This window comes from Artibeus jamaicensis, unplaced genomic scaffold, assembly GCF_021234435.1.
Source record: "Artibeus jamaicensis isolate MK-2021 breed Jamaican fruit bat unplaced genomic scaffold, CSHL_Jam_final scaffold_1019, whole genome shotgun sequence".
NCBI lineage: Eukaryota > Metazoa > Chordata > Mammalia > Chiroptera > Phyllostomidae > Artibeus > Artibeus jamaicensis.
Window position 1 is genome coordinate 31,816,820 of NW_026522025.1, and position 16,212 is coordinate 31,833,031.

Genomic DNA, 16,212 nt, shown 5'->3' on the forward strand with positions numbered 1-16,212 from the left:
AATGAAGAAACAAGAGTTCAAAAAAATGAGGAGAGGCTTAGGAACCTCCAGGACATCTTTAAACATTCCAACATCCGAATTATAGGGGTAACAAAAGGGGAAGAGGAAGAGCAACAAGTGGAAAACTTATTTGAACAAATACTAAAGGAGAACTTCCCCAATCTGGCAAAGGAAATAGACTTCCAGGAAATCCAGGAAGCTCAGAGAGTCCCAAAGAAGTTGGACCCAAGAAGAAACACACCAAGGCACATCATCATTATATTAGCCAAGATTAAAATGAAGGAGAGAATCCTAGAAGCAGCAAGAGCTAAGGGGACAGTCACCTACAAAGGAGTTCCCAACAGACTGTCAGCAGATTTCTCAAAAAAGACCTTACAGGCAAGGAGGGGCTGGAAAGAAGTATTCCAAGTCATGAAATGCAAGGACCTACATCCAAGATCGCTCTATCCAGCATAGCTTTCATTTAGAATGGAAGGGTAGATAAAGCACTTCTCAGATAAGGTCAAGTTCAAGGAGTTCATCATCACCAAGCCTTAATTAGATGAAATGTTAAAGGGACTTATCTGAGAAAAAGAAGATAAAAATATGAACAGTGAATGGACAGCAAACTGATGGTTATTAACAACCACACCTAAAACAAAAGCAAATTAAGCAGACACCTAAAACAGGAGTGGAGCCACAGAAATAGAAGATCACATGGAAGGTTAGCTGTGGGGGTGACTTTGCCTTCAAGTCCCCCCATCCACCACATATGAAAGTAAACACTACCAAGACATGATCTGCTTGGGGAGGAGAGGTGGCCAATTTCTCAGAGGAAACAGTCCAGGAGCCCCTTCCTCCATGGGCTTTTATTGGGTTGTAATACACAGGAATACAGGTGGTAAGGATCAAACAGTAGATAACATTTCAAAGAAATTTGAGGGCTTAGTCTGAATCAGTCTGTCAGGAAATGGGGTTGCAGAAACTTTGGGAGACATACTCATTTCCTGCTCAGACCCTTAACATATGAATGAAAGCACTCTTATCAAAGCAGGTTTCACAGGACTTGTTGTGGACCACTCTGCCTGGTTTCAGAAATTGTAACTACCTCCCATAGCTAAGGATGAGCGAGTGACCGCCAGAATGCGAGCCACAAAGGAGACAGAGCTTGACTCTAGTAGCAAATGCTGCCTCAGTTGCCTCTCCCTGCCCCCAAAGCATGGTCAAAGTCTATGACCGGTAAGTCTCCTCACAGCGGGGAGCAACCTAGCCAGACTCAACCACTTGGAATGCCATCATGGAAGGACTCAGAGGACTGCAACAAAGAGTGAGCAATGAACCCTTGTCCTCCAGGCTAGGTAATCCACTTAAGCCTAAATACCTGATGGGGAGGGGTGCAGCTCCTTGCCTTGCTAGAGCATGTCCCAGAGAAAAATCTGGCATCACAAAGAATTCCTGATAAACTTATGAAATCTGCTCTACTAAGAATGGTTTCATTCATATATTAAGGGTCCAATCAGGAAACCCTAAAAGTTTCTGCGAAACTCTCTGCCTGACAGACTCTGACTCAGACTAAACCCTCAGATTTCTTTGAAATGTTATCTACTGTTTGATCTTTACCAGCCTGTATTCCTGTGTATTACAACCCAATGAAAGCCCCTGGAGGAAGGGCCTCCAGGCCTTTTCCCCCTGATAAACTGGCCACTGCTCAAGGCTCTTCCCTTTGGAGGGATTGGTCACCTCACCTCCCCAAGCAGATCATGTCTTGTTTCCTCTTACCTGTGGTGGATGCAGGGATTTGCGGGAAAAGTTGCCTTCACAAGGACTTTAAGGAATTCTTTCTTATGCCTGATCACCGGGGATACCGCTCTAGCAAGGCAAGGAGCTGCACCACCTCTCCCATCATAGGTTTCCAGGCTTAAGTGGATTAGAGCCAGGAAGTGCTTCTCCCAGAGGACACAGGGACTCAGGCTATGTCAGAATAACTGGGGGACAAGGGTCCATTGCTCCCTCTTTGTCACAGCCCCCGGAGTTATTCCATGATGGCCTCCCAAGTGATCATGTCCAGCTTAGGTTGCTCCTCCTCTGAGGGGTGGTACCTGTCATGGACTAGCCAACCATGTTTTGGGGGCAATGGGGTAATCTGAGGCAGCGTTTGCTACCAGAGACAAGCTCTGTCTCCTTCGTGGCTTACATTCTGGAGGTTGCTCACTCATTCTTAGCCATGGGAGGTAGTTACAACTCCTGAAACCAGGCAGAGTGGTCCCCAACAGTTAGCAACAGGGGAGGGGGAGAAGGTACAGAGAATAAGTAGCATAGACAGTGGGGAGAAAATAGGGGGAGGGCAAGAGTAGTGCGGGAAATTTAGAAGCTAAAGAACTTCTGACATATGGACCTGAACTAAAGAGGGGGAAGGTGGGTGGGAGAGGGTGTGCAGGGTGGAGGAGAATGAAGGAGGGAGATGGGACAACTGTAATGGCATAATCAATAAAATATATTTAAATTTTTTCCCAATTATATTGTAGGACTAATAGCATCCCCTCAAAATAGTCTAGGCACTGACCCAAACACTAGAGGAGATCTGAGTGCCCCAGTTCTCTCCAACATTTCAAAGGCCTTGGACAATCTTCTGTTTAGGAATTGTGATATGTTGTTACTTTAGGTTAAAATGATAATCATTCACTGATTCATCCATGAGTCAGTAAGAACTTCCTGAGCACCAACTCTATGGGATGGAAGCATGTTTGAAGCCCCAATCCAGAGGTCAGGGAGAGGAAGAGATAAATGGAAGAGAGGTCAGTGATGGAACCAGAACAAGACTGCCTAGGATAGATTTATTAAATGTACAGTCCCCTCTCCCCTCCAGAAAATAACGGTTTCTCTGGGGTTGCCAGTGCCAACAGTTCCATCCTATATTTTGTACAACATATTAATTCTGTGAATGTACAATTGTTGCCAGTGGAAATCAGGCTCTTCCATGGAATTACAAGGAAAACATTCCAATTACCCATTCACATAGAATTACAAGGAAAACATTCCAATTACCTGGAAATCAGGCTCTTCTATGGAATTCCAAGGAAAACATTCCAATGACCCTTCCAGGGAATTCCAAGGAAAACATTCCAATGACCCTTCCAGGGAATTCCAAGGAAAACATTCCAATGACTCACGCACAGATCATGGAAAGGCAAGGTTTTTTTGAGTAGAAATTTGTCCCTATTTCCAATGTACCATCTCCCTCCATCCAACTGTATCTTGGCCAAAACAAAAGCCAGTATCCAGAGTTTCTGCTTCATATTAAGGTTTAATCCTTCGGAGCCCAGATCATCTGCTGCAGGCCCATGTGGCCTTGTGCTCCCTGGTGACAGAGTATGTGTGAAAGAACAGGGTGAGTGCAGGTCACAAGAAAGAAAGAGAGACAGTTTCTTAGTTCCCCTGATATTATATTAGCTTGGATTTGGCACAGACCAGGTCCTTTTCCAAAACAACAAATCAAGCTTTTGCTTGGTTAGGTTCACAATCCCTAGTTACACTGACAGGCCTCCCTGGTCAAGCTCCTGCCATTGCACCCCCCACCCAACAATATGATACCAGAGGGGAGGTGGGAGGAGTGTAAATCTCCTTGGTGGAGAAATGCTGTAATCCCCTGGGGTGTGAAGCCATTGCTTCCTGGTGAAGCAAACAGGCTTATGCTCCCCAGTTTATTAAACTCAATGTGTAACTTCCTTTGTTCTCTCTCTTCTTTATTAATAATTAGCTAACTCTCTATGCTACTATACTTATCCTATATATCCCTGAAGGAACGGAAGGAGGGTGGGTGGGATGCTGCCTATAAGGGCAGAGTCTGGGTATGTATGACGATACCTCTATCTTGAGGATGTTCCTTGTTCAAAATGCAACACAAATCTCCTCCTATCTGAACTTTTAATTTAAAGACATTTTCTGCTACTATATTTGCAGTTCTCTTTTGGGTTTCTGACAAGAACTGGCTATTTTTTCTTTAGGACTAGACATACTTAATTCATCATCACAACTCCTAAACTGACCCCCTTCCTCCTTTAAAAAAATTTTTTTGTTATATTATTTGCCTTACAGAACAAGATTACCTTATTGTAAAGTAATTAAATCCATGCATTCTGAGGTGGGAATTCTTGGCACAGACCCTGACTCCGTCATTTACAACTTATGTGATCTTGGCACGTTACTGAAAGTCTGAGAGCCTTAGTTCTGCATACTGGATGGAGATAATATTCAGGGTTAATCTTGGAGAGCTGTGGTGAGGATTAAGTGAGAGAATCTCTGTGCTGGTCAGCACTAAATAAATATTAAGGGTTAATATTATTCACTCTGCTTTAATAGGAACCAGCATATTACCAGCCTCTTTTCTTAAAAATTATAGTTATCATTCTACCAGACTTTTTAAAATATGCTTCTATTAGAGCAGATTCTATTTATTCTTTACTGGGCAGGAGTTCTAAAAATTTTACTCTAACTTTGCCAAGTTTTCCTTAATTTATCAAAGTATTTAAACTTTTTAGTTTATATTTCAAGGACATCTTACCTAATTTGATGTTATTTACATTTAATAATTTAATATTCTTTTTCATTATTTATACCTTTGGTAAATAAGCTAAACAATAATTAAATTGCTTTGTAAAACTGAAAAACAACATTAGCATTATCATTTCTATTCATTTCATTATAAAATTTTATTAATTTCCATATTGCACTCTATAGAAAACACAAAGTACATGTCCATATTTAGGAAATTAACTAAAATTAGAAAGTACAGAAAAATCTTCCCAAGTCAAAAATGTGTATTTTGTAACAAGTTCTATTTTTACTTTTCTGATCTCTTTCACAGTACAACAAAATGATTATGCAACTCTTATCTTTATGCAATGTCTGACCCATAAGCAGTCACACCCATTGAGTTAAGAGTGTGGGTATAAATACACAGAAATTGAGAGTGAGACAGACACAGAGAGAGGTGATAGACTAGCCTTTTGAACAAACCAACACTGAGGCCAGGAACAACCTAAGAGGATCAATGGTGTTATTCAGAAGCTTTGTCTTCCTCTTAGTCCTATGCCTGCTGCAGGAGTCCAATGCTTCCTTTGTTCAGCTGAATAACAATGGCTATGAAGGCATTGTTATTGCTATAGACCCTGATGTGCCAGAAAATGAAACACTGATTGAGCAAATAAAGGTAAGAAAAAAATGGGATTTTTCTTCTGTGTGAATTATAGAGAAGGAAAAAAATTAGTAGTTAACACTTATTATGGACCTTTCTGAATGCTCCAGAAAGCTTACGAGCAGATGGTGTGGTGAGGACAATGCTGGAAGGACAGTGGGAACTGGAGGCTTTTCAGGAGGTTCTCTCCTTTCCAATATGAAATCAAATACAAGGCACAGGGCTTCCCTGATCCCTAGTTTTTTCACCTGTAAATGAGCAATTGAACTTGTCTTTCTTTTTTTAATTTATTAACTTTGGAGGTGGGGGAGAGAGAGAGATTTGTTGTTCCACTTATTCGTGCATTCACTGGTTATTTTTGTATGCACCCTTTCCTTATATTCAGTTGGTAGCAAGTTGCTATGGAATAAAATAAATCAGCAAAGGAGGGTAGACAGTGTTGTTGGGGCTGAACTAGGGGTAGGGTGGTCAGTGAAAGCCTTATTGTTAATGTGTCCTCTAAGCAGAGACCTAAGATGAGCAAGGGAAGAGCCTGTTGAAAATCTGGGGTAGGGAATAAGAGAGTGCAGCAGCAGGAAGTGATAGCTTTCCTGTTGGGACCAGGGAAACAGCTGTAAATGAGAAGGTGGAAGCGTGGGAGAGCTGAAGTGGGAGAGATAGCAGAAACCCAGATCAGCAGAAAGACTTGGCTTGTACCCTGAGTCAGACAGGAATCTATGAAAGGATTCTGAGCAGATGAGAGGAGTGCTTGGCCTATCCACTTGGAAAGAGGGAATTATCATCAACTGAGAAGGGAAAGACTTAAGTGATTATTTGGCAGCTGAGATATCAGGAGTAAGATTGGGACATTTTGAATTTGAGATGATTATTAGATATCCTCACAAATGGGAATACGAATCAGAATTCAGAAGAAAATCTGGGTGGGGATAAACACTGGGGAGTTACCAGTGTGTAGATAAGATTTAACACCATGAGAACAAATGAGTTCATTAGGTAGTGCGGACAGTGAAGAGAGAGGCTCCAGAACTGAACCAAAGACTGTATTTCTAAAGTTTCTTTCAACTGTAACATTCCTGGTAATAAAGATTGGTGTTATAATCTTTGTTTCCCCTATCCCTGTCATCAACATCTACTATTTCTTTATATTCAGTTCCTCCACTACTGTGTCCTTAGGCTCACGGTTTTAGCCTTCTGTATGGGCATTGTTACCTAGCAGAAGCCAATAGGCATGACCTGAATTGTGAGCAGCGGTTATGTGGTTGCCATTTATTATTCATTCTGTGTAAACTCCTGCAGCATAATGATGTTCACTTATTGATACCTTTTGAATGCCAGAGGAAGGTAAAGATCCCTTTTCTAAAGAACAAAGCTTGAACAGCAGTTGATATAGCTGATTCTGAATGATAGCTTCTCAGTGTCCAGGGAACAACAATTAGTTTCAAATACATTGAACTTCAGAAATCAGTATTTGGAAGAATTAACCATAGGGATTTTAAAAATTGCTAAAATGGTCCTCTACTAAAAGTGTAACTAAAAGTTCAATTGTTAGTAAACATTTCCAGCTTACATAGGTTTCCTGATATTCTCTCAGCCTGCTAGAAAGTCCTTGCATTTATAATATCAGACAACCATGTAAAAAACTACCATCTACATTATATAGAAAATAAAATTGAGATTTGGAGAAATTAAATGATTTTTCAAAGGTTCCCTAAATAGCACAGTCAGAGTGGAGATCCAGCGCATAGGCTTCGAATACTTACTTAGAGGCCAGAGTTTGAGTTATGACTTGTGCAAGATGACAAAGATCACTCTTTTCAACATGTAAACAAAACTTTGCTTCTGGGATAATATCTGACCACAGAAATACTTTGATGATAAATTGATTCATAATTTATGGCCTGAGATGTCACTTGTCAACTTTTTTTTTTTTAGTTCAACAGACTTTTATCCCTCTAGTTGGACATCTTCTACACACAAATTAGATGGTTTAAGATTTTTAAGCATAAAGGAATTTAGGTCTTAAGAGGTTTTTGAGTCTGCTGAATGTTTTCTGGTTACCATTTAACCAAGCCTTTTAAGACTTCTTATGTCTGCAGCCTGGTGGAAAGGAAGAAACTTTCTCCCTATGCCAACTGTCCTTATTTCTGTATTCAGGTGTCTTTTTAATTTGAGAGTACTTACTTTTAGAAACATTGACATTTTAATCTTTGCTCCAACTAGAATATTATAGGAATTCTTAGAAATAATTTAGAATGAATATTATAGGACTTCTGCTTGAAAAACCTGTAGGAACAATTATTAGCCACTTTAGTATGCTCCAAGAGATCGCAGTCATCTGATACAGGGTTTATGAAATAGCTCCATGACCTGAGAACATACCACTACGAAAGGCTTTCCAAAGGGACATGGAGACTCCAGAGCAAATAAAGCACCTTGGAGTTATACAATGTACAACCCATACAACTGTATACGGCAACCCTACATTTCCAGTTGGTACCATAATTCGAACCACCATATAGACCTTTAAACTTTTTTTAGATATAATTGACATATTAGTTTTGTGTCTACAGTGTAATAATTTGATATCTGTATATATTAGAAAACAATCAACAAAATAAGTCTAGTTAATAACATCACCATAATATAGTTTTGTTGTTTTTTTCTTTTTTCTTTATTTTGGTTCATATATGTGAGATTGTACAGTACTTATTCTTCTCCATCTGAGCTTTTTAACTTAGCAGAATGCCCTCAAGGTCCACCCATGTTGTTAGATATGGCAAGATTTCCTTCTTTTTCATGGCTCAATAATATTCCACTGTTTCTATATACCACATTTTCTTTATCTAGTTTCCATCTATGGACTCTCAGGTATGTCTTGGCCATTGTAAATAATGCTGCAATGAACATGAGGGTACATATATCTTTCCAAATTAGTGTTTTCATTTTCTTCGAATAAATACTTTGTAGTAGAATTACTATATCAAATGCTAGTTCTATTTTTAATTTTTCAGGAACCTCGATACTGGTTTTCATAGTAACTGCACCAATTTACATTCCCATCAACAGTGCACAAGGGTTTCCTTTTCTCTATATCTTTGCCAACATTTATTATTTCTTGATAATAGTCATCCTAACAGGTGTGAAATTATCATTTTTTGTGGTAAAAAAATGCTTTGCATTTTCCTGAAGATTAGTGATGTGGTGCACCTTTTTATGTACCTGTTCGCCATCTGTATGTCTTCTTCAGGGGAAAAAAAAATGTCTTTTCAGATTCTCTGCCCACTTTTTTATCAGTTTATTTTTGTTGTTGTTGTTATTGTTATTTTGATATTATCTTTGCTTTGAGTGTCAAATCTCCCCAAAATCACTACCAAGACCAAATCAGGGAACTTATGTTTTATTCTAGCTTTATAGTTTCAGGTTCTACAGTCAGTCTTTAATGCATTTGAGTTAGCTTTTGTATAGAGTGTAAGAGAGCATCCAGTATCATTCTTCTGCATGGGTCAGTCTAGTTTTCCCAACACCATTTATTGAAGAGATGGTCCTTGACCAACTTTGTCATAAATTAATGACATACATGTAGGTTTATTTCTGGACTTTTGATTCTGTTCCATTGAACTGTGAGGCTGTTTTTATGCCAGCACCATACTCCTTTGGTTACTACTGATGTGCAGTATATTTTGAAATCAGGGAGCATAATGTCTCCTGCTTTGTTCTTCCTTGAAATTTCTTTGGCTACCTGAGATCTTTTGTGGTTTCACACAAATTTTAGGATTGTTTGCTCTGTTTCTGTACAAAATACAATTGGCATTTTGATGGAAATTGAATTGAATATGTAGGTTATCTTGGCTAGTATGAACATTTTTTAAAAATATATCTTATTGATTATGCTATTACAGATGTCGCAGTTTTTTTTTATATTTTATTTATTTATCTTTAGAGGGGAAGGGAAGGAGAGAGGGAGAGAAACATCAATGTATGGTTGCCTTTCGTGCATCCCCTGCTGGGAACTGGCCTGCAGGGAACTGGTCTGCAACCCAGGCATGTGCCCTGACTGGCAATCGAACCATGATTGTCTGGTTCGCAGGCCCGCGCTCAATCCACTGAGCTACACCAGCCAGGGCCAGATGTCCCAGTTTTTGCCATTTGTCCTCCTCTGCTTAGTACTCTCATTCCCTCCAGCAACAACCCCCACTTTATTTCATGTCCATGGGTGATACATACAAGTTTTTTGGCTTCTCCATTTCCTATACTATTCCTAATATCCCCATCTACTTTGTGCCTACCAATTATGCTTCTTAATCCCTGCATCTTTTCCCCCTTTCTCCTCCTCCTCCTCCCAGCTGGTAACCCTCCATGTGATCTCCACATCTATAATTCTATTCCTGTTCTTCTAGTTTGTTTAGTTTGTTTTTTAGGCTCAGTTCTTGATAGTTGTGAATTTGTTGCCATTTTCATGTTCACAGTTTTGATCTCCTTTTTCTTAAATAAGTCCCTTTAACATTTCATATAATAATGGCTTAGTGATGAGGAACTCCTTTAATTTTATCTTGTCAGGCAAGCACTTTATCTTTCCATCCATTCTAAATAATAGCTTTGCTGGATAGAGTAATCTACATTGTAGTTCCTTGCTTTTCATCACTTTGAATACTTCTTGCCAGTTCCTTCTTGCCTGCAAAGTTTCTTTTGAGAAATCAGCTGATAAACTTAATGGGAACTCCTATGCAGGTAAAACTATGCTTTTCTCTTGCTCCTTTTAAGATTCTCTCTTTATCTTTCACCTTTAGCATTTTCATTATGATGTATCTTGGTGTGGTCCTCTTTGGATCCAACTTGTTTGGGACTCATTTTGTTCGTTGGACTTGTATGTCTATTTCCTTCACCAAATTAGGAAAGTTTTCTTTTGTTATTTTTTCAAATAAGTTTCAATTTCTTTCTCTTCCTCTTCTCCTTCTGGCATCCCTATAATTCAGATGTTTGGAGATGTGCCTGAAGCTCTTTATACTGTCCTTGGTTTTTTTGAATTGTTGTTTCTTCTTGCTGTTCTGATTGAATGCATATTTATTCCTTATGTTCCAAATCATTGATTTGAGTCCTGGCTTCATCCCCTCCACTGTTGGTTCCCTGTAGATTTTTCTTTATTTCATCTAGTGTAACCTTCATTTCTTCTTGTGTATTTTATGTTGTTACCTTAATGAGTTTCTGAGCATCCTGATCACCAGTGTTCTGAACTCTGCATCTGATAGGTTGGTTATCTCTTTTTCATTTAGTCCTTTTTCTAGGGTTTTGTTCTGTTCTTTAATTTGAACCATATTTCTTTGTCTCCTCAATTTGGCAGCCTCCCCCTGTTTGTTTTTGTATATTAGGTAGAGCTGCTTTGACTCGCTGTCTTAGTAGCATGGCCTATTGTGGAAAAGGCACTTATAAAATGTGTGAGGCAGAGTCTCAGGTAATCACCAGATGAGGCAACCCACTTCACCACTTTGTGGCTCTGTGTGGGAGGGAGGGCTTGAAGGGGGGATGATGCCACTGACTGGCTTCTAGAGGTTTGCCCAGCACTTGCTCTATTTCTAGTCACTTCACTTACTCCCCGTACGTAACTAGTGCCCTTCCAGCTGTTGCCCTAGTGCTGAATCCTGGGGCGGGGTGGAGAGGGTCAATGCAGGTTCTAAGTCCACGTAGGCCCTTTAAGCGGAGTCTCCTGAAAATACTGCAGTTTCTTCTGCTGCCCCAAACCCCTGCCCTAGTTTTTATACCCAGAAGTAATGGGGATTTATCTTCCTGGCACCAGACCCCTGGGCTGTGTGGCCTTACCTAGAGCTAGGATTCCTCACTCCCAAGGTATCCCTCCCCATTTTTATCCACCACACATGAATGTGGGACCTCCTGTTCTGCTACCACTGCCCCCTGTGCTACATGGCATCTCCATGCCTCTCCACCCATCTCCAAATCTCCCCAACTCTTACCCATCTGGATAAACGTGGCTTCTTTAAATCCTCAGTTGTCAGACTTCCATACAGCTTGATTTTTTATGGCTCTTGTTGTTATTCATTTTGGAGTCTAGTTGTAATTTTTTCTGTGGTTGCACAAGGAAGCAAAGTATATTTACATACACTTCTCTCTTGACCGAAAGTCTGAACATTTTAACATTATGGATTCTTTAATCCATAAATATAAAATATCTTTCCATTCATTTCTACCTTCTTTAATGTCTTTCATCAATGTCTTATGTGTACAGTAATTTTACCTCCTTATTTAAAATTATTCCTAAGCATTTTATTCTTTTTGGATTGTAAATGGGATTGTTATCTTAATTCCTTTCTGATAGTTCCCTGTAGATTAGTTCACTGTCAGAAATGTTACATATATTTTATACTGATTTTGTACCCTGCAACTTCACTGAATTTCTTTATAAGCTCTAACAGTTTCAGGGGGGGGGAATCTTTATGGTTTTCATATATAATAACATGCCATCTTCAAATAGTGAGTTTTTCTTTTGCCTTTCTGATTTCGATGCATTTTATTTCTATTCTGGCCTAACTGCTCTGGCTTGGGCTTCCAATATATTCTGTGCTGAATAAAAGTGGAAGAGTGGGCATCCTTGTCTTGATCCTGATCATAGAGAAAAAGTTTTCATCACTGAGTATGATGAGTCAGGAAAAGGGTGTTGAGAGCTCGCTCGATGTTAGCTGAGGGCTTCTCATAAATGGCCTTTATTATAAGGCAGTATGTTCCTTCTATATCCACTTTTGTTGAGAGTTTTATCATAAAAGAATGTTGAATTTTGTCAAATGCTTTTACTGCTTCTGATGAGATGACCATATGATTTTTATCCTTTATTTTGCTAATGTGGTATATCATGTTGTCTGATTTGCAAATGGCAAACTATCCTTGCATCTGTGGAATAAATCCCACTTGATCATGATATATTATCATTTTAAAGTATCATTGAATTCATTTTCTAATAGTTTCTCTAAAATTTTTGCATTTATGTTCATTAGGGATTTTGGTCTGTAATTTTATTTTCTTGTTGGTCGAATCCTTATCTGGTTTGGTATGAGGATATCGTTGTCCTGTCCTGGCTGGTGTAGCTCAGTGGATTGAACATTGACTCCAAATCAAAGGGTTACTGGTTCAACTCCCAGTCAGGGCACATGCTTTGGTTGCAAGCCAGGTCTCCAGTAGGAGGCACATGAGAAGCAACCACACATTCATGCCCTCCCTTCTCATCTCTCTAAAAATAAATAAATAAAATCTTTTAAAAAAGATATTTTTGTCCTCATAAAATGAGTTTAGAAGTGTTCCTTCCTCTTCTATTTTGGGAAAGTTTGAAAAGAACTAATATTAATTCTTCTTTGAATGTTTGATATAATTCACCAGTGAAGCTGTCTGGTCCTGGACTTTTTTTAGGGGGAGGGGTTGATTACTGATTTAATTTCCTCACTAGTGATTGGTCAATTTGGATTTTCTATTTATTCATGATTCAGTCTTGGCATATCATATGTTTTTAGGAATTTTTTCCATTTCTTCTAGGTTGTCCAATTTGTTGGCGTATAATTGTTCATAATAGTCTCATAATTCTTTGTTTACTCTGCTATCACTTGTAACATTTCCTGTTTCATTTCTGATTTTATTTCATTGCTCTCCTTTTTATTCTGGTGAGTTCAACCAGCACATACATTTTTAGCTCATTGGCACAGACAGAGCTGTCACTTCAAGCAGAAGGAAATGACTTGGTGAGACCTGAACATATCAAAACAAAAAGGAAAAGGGAGACATCCTTAGAGAACAGATGAAAATTCTTTCATGTGTTTTAGGCTAGTGATGAAGTAATCGGCAACCTACCATGGGTGCTCTCCAAGCCCTTTTCCCAACTCTCAGCTAGTTGTCTGGGCCTTCAATTCTCTGAATTAATGGCTCTGTTCTCTTCAGTACATATGAGTAAGCACACTGACCTGCCTTCAATAGAAAAGAAAAGAGAGTCCTGGAATTCCTGAAGAAGGAGAGTCCTATTCTGGGATTATGCTAGGCCAGGAAGTATCATGGAGGATAAGAGCCTACCTTGAAGAAAACGTCAGTATAGACTGGAATGTTGCCAGCAAGGTGAAGAGGTTGACAACATCATCTAGCACCTAGGATCTCTCAATTATTCACTGGGTTTGATCATGCGGACTAAATTACCATAAAATCCTTTCCTCCATTTATTTTCCCCATTAGATAGTAAGGTCTAAGTGGAACTATTTCTCTTATTAATCATTGCATTTTGGGGTTCAGAATACTGAACAATATGGGATGACATTGTTTTCACCTTGAGAGGAAAGCAACAAGTTCTGTCTACGATCAAAAAACAACCTCTCCAGACAATCACGGTTCGATTCCCAGTCAGGGCACATGCCAGGGTTGCAGGCAGGTTCCCTGCAGGCCAGTTCCCAGCAGGGGACGCATGAAAGGCAACCATACATTGATGTTTCTCTCCCTCTCTCCGTCCCTTCCCCTCTAGAGATAAATAAATTAAAAAAAAAAACCTCTACCACAGATTTTTCCATCATCCCACTCCCAGGCGCCAATCAAACACAGGTGCTTCCACTGGGGGAATGGGTATGTAATGAAAAGCCTCTCCTATGACCCATGCCTATGGAATGTTTTAAACTTGTATCGATTAAGACTGTTCCCTACTAGATTTATAGAGTAATGCTATCAACCTGTTTTATGACTGTCTATGTATAGAGCACTTTATAACTCATTTCTGGTTTATACCAACTTTATTTGTGTGTGTGTGTGTGTGAAAAGGAAATGAAATGTTTATTTAATGCTATTCAGGCCTAATGCCTCTACTAAAATATTAAAGTCCTTTAGGGTATACACCTACACCCACACAGCTCTCCCTTCTCCCACTGTCCCAACTCCGGGTACTGTAAATCAGGAAAAGAGCACATGTTCGTTTTTCCAGGCCACTGGTACCATCAGCTGTGTTGACAGTCAGGCAGGATCTCCAGTTAATCCAAAGTACTGTGGCACCGTCTCACGGTCCACTGGCAAGAGTTCTTTGTACCAAGTTCCAGGCAAAGACTCTCCTGCTTCCCAGGCCACACGGCCAAAGGAAGCATCCCAAAGCTGCGTGGGCCTCTTCTACGAAAGTTGCGGGGGTCCGCACTCCACCAAAAGCCTGTGACTTTCTTCTTCACCTGGCTGCAGGGATCTCCATTCTGGCAAAGCCGCGTGGTTTTCCCTTTCACCTGGGAAAGAGGGCGTCCGCGCTCTGCCAAAACCATGTGTCTCTCTTTCACCTGGCTGCAGGGGTGTGCCCTCTCACCAAAACTGCATGGTTCTCCCCTATATGACTGCAGGGGTCCTCATTCTGCCCCAAACCGTGTGGCTCTCTCTTCACCTGGCCAAGAGGGGACCCTTACTTTGCTGAAACTGCATGGCTCCCTCCTCACCTGGGCAGTTATTGCCCCACGTCCTGGAGCCAATCTATTCCAAGCTCTCACACAGGCGCTGTAACTCAGGGGACTTACCCCTAGTTACATCCTGGGTAGAAGCCACTCCCTTCTCCCTGGCTCAAAACTTGGCCACAGCTATTTAACATATCTATGAAACCAGTTAAAGGTTATAGATATGTTAAATGACCACTCTAGAGGTTAGCTGCAAAACTGTTGCTATGCAAAACAGCTCTCAATGGCCCTGCTCCATTTGTCTCTTCCCCCCTGGGGTGGGGGACGTGGTGAGGACATCTTATATGTCTCTCCAATATTCCTATACACTTTGAATTCTGGACACCATTCCAAATCTTTTTTTGTGGCCCCTCCTTGGCTGCACCCTGTATCAATTATAAATTCATACAATTTAATAAGTAATTAACAAAAATATTTTTTAGGTCTTGGATAGACCCTCGAAAGAAATTGGTAAGGTAAAACACACCCCCTCCCTCAGCAATCTCTCAAGGAAGAGAAAGGCTGTGTAGCTAAGTGCAGATATGATGAGAGGAACAAGAAGCTATTTTATGATGTTAGTGTTACCGAACAAGAGGTCCGAGGGAGGGGCAATACAATATTTGGCCCACCTAGGGATGCCCAAAACTGCTATACAACAGAGGCCCCTCCCAAAAACAAAATACTAATATCTACTGGGCTCTTCTGTCCGCCGCCAATTGGAAAGACATCTCTCAATGCCAGAGATTTGTGAAAAGGAAACAAAATGTTTATTTAATGCTATTCAGGCCTAATGCCTCCACTAAAATATCAAAGTCCTTTAGGTTGTACACCTACACCCACACAGCGCTCCCTTCTCCCACTGTCCCAGCTCCGGGTATCGTAAATCAGGAAAAGAGCGCACGTCTATGTCTCAGGCCGCTGGCACCGTCAGCTATGTCACTGTGCAGGATCTCGAGTTAATCCAAAGTGCTGTGGTACCCTCTCATGGTCCACTGGCAAGAGTCCTTTGTACCCAGTTCCAATCAAAGTCTCTCCTGCTTTTTCAGGCCACGCAGCCAAAGGGGGCACCCCAAAGCCACGTGGGCCTCTTCTACCAAAGCCGCAGGGGTTCACGCTCCACCAAAAGCGCATTGTCTTTCTTCTTCACCTGGTGGCAGGGATCTCCATTCTGGCAAAGCTGCGTGGTTTTCCCTTTCACCTGGGCAGTTCTCCTCTCATGTCCCAGAGCCAGTCTTTTCCAAGCTCTCCCCTAGGCCTTCTCACTCCGGAGCGCAGACCCTAGTTTCCATCTTGAGTCCCCAAGCCCTACTCACTCAGGAGCGCAGCCCCTCGTTTCCATCCTCGGTCCCAGCCACTACCTTCTCCCTGGTTCCAAACTTGGCCGCTGCTATTTAACATATCTATGAAACCAGTTTAAGGTTATAGATATGCTAAATAATCATTCCAGAGGTTAGCTGCAAAACTATTGCTATGCAGAACAGCTCTCAATGGCCCTGCTCCATTCGTTTCCTCCCCCTGGGGGGGGGGGGAGGGTGAGGACATCTTATATGTCTCTCCAATATTCCTATACACTTTGAATTCTGGACACCATTCCAATCCTCTTTC

General features: G+C 40.7%; 1 protein-coding gene across 1 annotated transcript in view; it reads left to right on the top strand.

Moving 5' to 3' along the window:
• The first annotated feature begins 4,960 nt into the window (after positions 1–4,960).
• Positions 4,961–16,212, top strand: part of CLCA4 (chloride channel accessory 4) — a 39,531-nt gene continuing 28,279 nt past the window's right edge. The window contains exon 1 of the mRNA XM_037136542.2: positions 4,961–5,188. Coding sequence (XP_036992437.2) covers positions 5,030–5,188 — 159 coding nt within the window. The 5' untranslated portion in view covers positions 4,961–5,029. The remainder of the gene's footprint in view (positions 5,189–16,212) is intronic.